Raw genomic sequence first — 1997 nt, 5'->3', positions numbered from 1 at the left:
ACAATTTATAATAGGAACAAAAAAACAAATTTCCATTCACTAATAAATCTTAACAACATGAATTTCAAAAAAGAATAATCATAACAAGGTTTAAACATCAGTTACATAGGATATTGCACATGAAAATTGATAAATGGCAACGAATTATCAACATACCAAGTAATTGTTTATGATTATGGTTATTGTCATGATGCAATCTAATTTTTGTGGTGGATAGATAGATCATTCACTAAAATATTAGTTTACAACCAAAATATTATTTGGTTTTTCATTTCTTGGTTTTTATTTATAAACATAGATTCGAATTTTGTTGTATATTCTTTTATAACAAGTCACTTATTATCTATTGGTATCCCTCCACGGGTTATAACATACTTGTTAGTTGTTAACATAATAAAAACAATTATCCTATGCGTGCACATATTAACATTTATACTTGATGCCGAAAAATGGACTCAAATTCCAAGTTTTAATTTCATAACAAACAAAGAACTCTTTGTACACTATATAGATCAAATCAGTCGAAAAACAAAACAAAAGAAAAAAAATCAAAACTTTAATTACAAACACTTGGGAATTTAGATGAAAATGTCCCAAATACCATGAAAAATCCAAGCTTCAAAGAATATGATCCACAAATACAATTGATAATCAATTGAGTGTAGATTTACAAGATTTGAATTCCTGCAACAATTTCCCATCTCGTATCCCAACAAGAAATTGGGCTAATCCTTCAAGAAACAGAGCTGCTTGATACACAGTTGTTACACTCACAATCTCCGATATCACATCCTTCCTCAGCCTATTCGCATCCATAACAATCCCTACCATCTCTTCCTCCATCTCCGCCGCAGCAGCCGCCGGAGACACCTCTCCTGAGCCGACTTTCTGAACAAACCCCGCTTGAGCTCTCCTTGCTCTGTTCATCAATGCCGGCACCATCAACCGCAGCCCACGTTCAATCTGATCGATTCTGGTTGTTAATTTACGCGACTGGATCTTCCAAGCATTCATTAATGGCCACTGTTTCTTCAAGAATTCGCAAGATTCACCCACTTCGATTTCGTCTTCGTCTTCTTCTTCGATTTCTTGTTCTTGTTGTTCTTGATAATCGTACTCTTCGTCTTCGTTCTCTGGTTCTTGAAGCGAGAAACTGTCGTCGTGTTGGAGGAGATAGGAGCGGAGGAGGTTGGTGAAGAGGTAGGGGTGGAGGTCGCCAAGCCAGAGGAAAGGGAGTTCCATGGCGTTACGGTGGTCGACGGGGATGAGGATTTGAGAGACGTCGGTGGAGGCAGCGAGGTCGAGGTTGTGGTAGTAGGATTTGAAGTGGTGGTGGAGGATTTCAACGTGGGCGGAGAGGAGGTTTGGGGAGGAGGTGGAGGTGGCGCAAGACATGTGGTGGCGGAGGATTGGGAGGTGGATTGTCTTCAGGGTGTCGATCCATATGGCGTAGTAGTCCCTGAATCGCCGGCGACCGGTGGGTTTCTTTCGAGCTGCAAATGCAATGATCATTAATGCATCAAACAATTAATCATTAATCATAATAAAATTCTTAAAGAAATTTTGAAATATGTTTATGAAAATGAATTACAGAGAGTGATTGAGAAACTTACATAAAGATCTGATCATCTTTTTGGGGGAAAAAGATTGGGAATCTTGAAGTGGGATTCGAGTTCTTCAGGAGATGAAAATCGAATTTATATAGATTTCCATTAAACTCCCACTGCATTTTCTTTTCGTTTCTATTTTGGGGGAGAATTCTACTTATAGATTTTGTTAGTGTTATTGCCCCTTATTTCTCTACATAATTTTAATTTTATTATTTATTTATATATTTTGAATTCTAATTTGTATCTCTTTTCCATAAATTGGAAATATAATCGATTTTGTTGCTTCTATTATCCGTTAACCTTACCAAATATAAAAGGGTTTCACTTTTTTTTAAAGAGATATAAAAGGGTTTCACCAAGGGAAAATGACATTTGAGGGTAATAAAG

The 1997-nt window shown here is 36.7% G+C and overlaps 1 protein-coding gene across 1 annotated transcript; it reads right to left on the bottom strand.

Moving 5' to 3' along the window:
• Nucleotides 1–450: 450 nt before the first annotated feature.
• INP1 (transcription factor) lies at nucleotides 451–1735 on the bottom strand. The gene is made up of 2 exons (XM_079006002.1): nucleotides 1614–1735; nucleotides 451–1493 (listed from the first exon to the last, which is right to left on the bottom strand). Exons 1-2 carry the CDS (start codon nucleotides 1627–1629, stop codon nucleotides 652–654), a joined length of 858 nt encoding a protein of 285 aa, XP_078862128.1. The 5' UTR covers nucleotides 1630–1735; the 3' UTR covers nucleotides 451–651.
• Nucleotides 1736–1997: the final 262 nt, after the last annotated feature.

The sequence above is a fragment of the Lactuca serriola genome, chromosome 6, assembly GCF_051521515.1.
Source record: "Lactuca serriola cultivar US96UC23 chromosome 6, Lser_US96UC23_V15, whole genome shotgun sequence".
Classification (NCBI taxonomy): Eukaryota; Viridiplantae; Streptophyta; class Magnoliopsida; order Asterales; family Asteraceae; genus Lactuca; species Lactuca serriola.
This window is presented reverse-complemented; position numbering and strand designations above follow the sequence as displayed.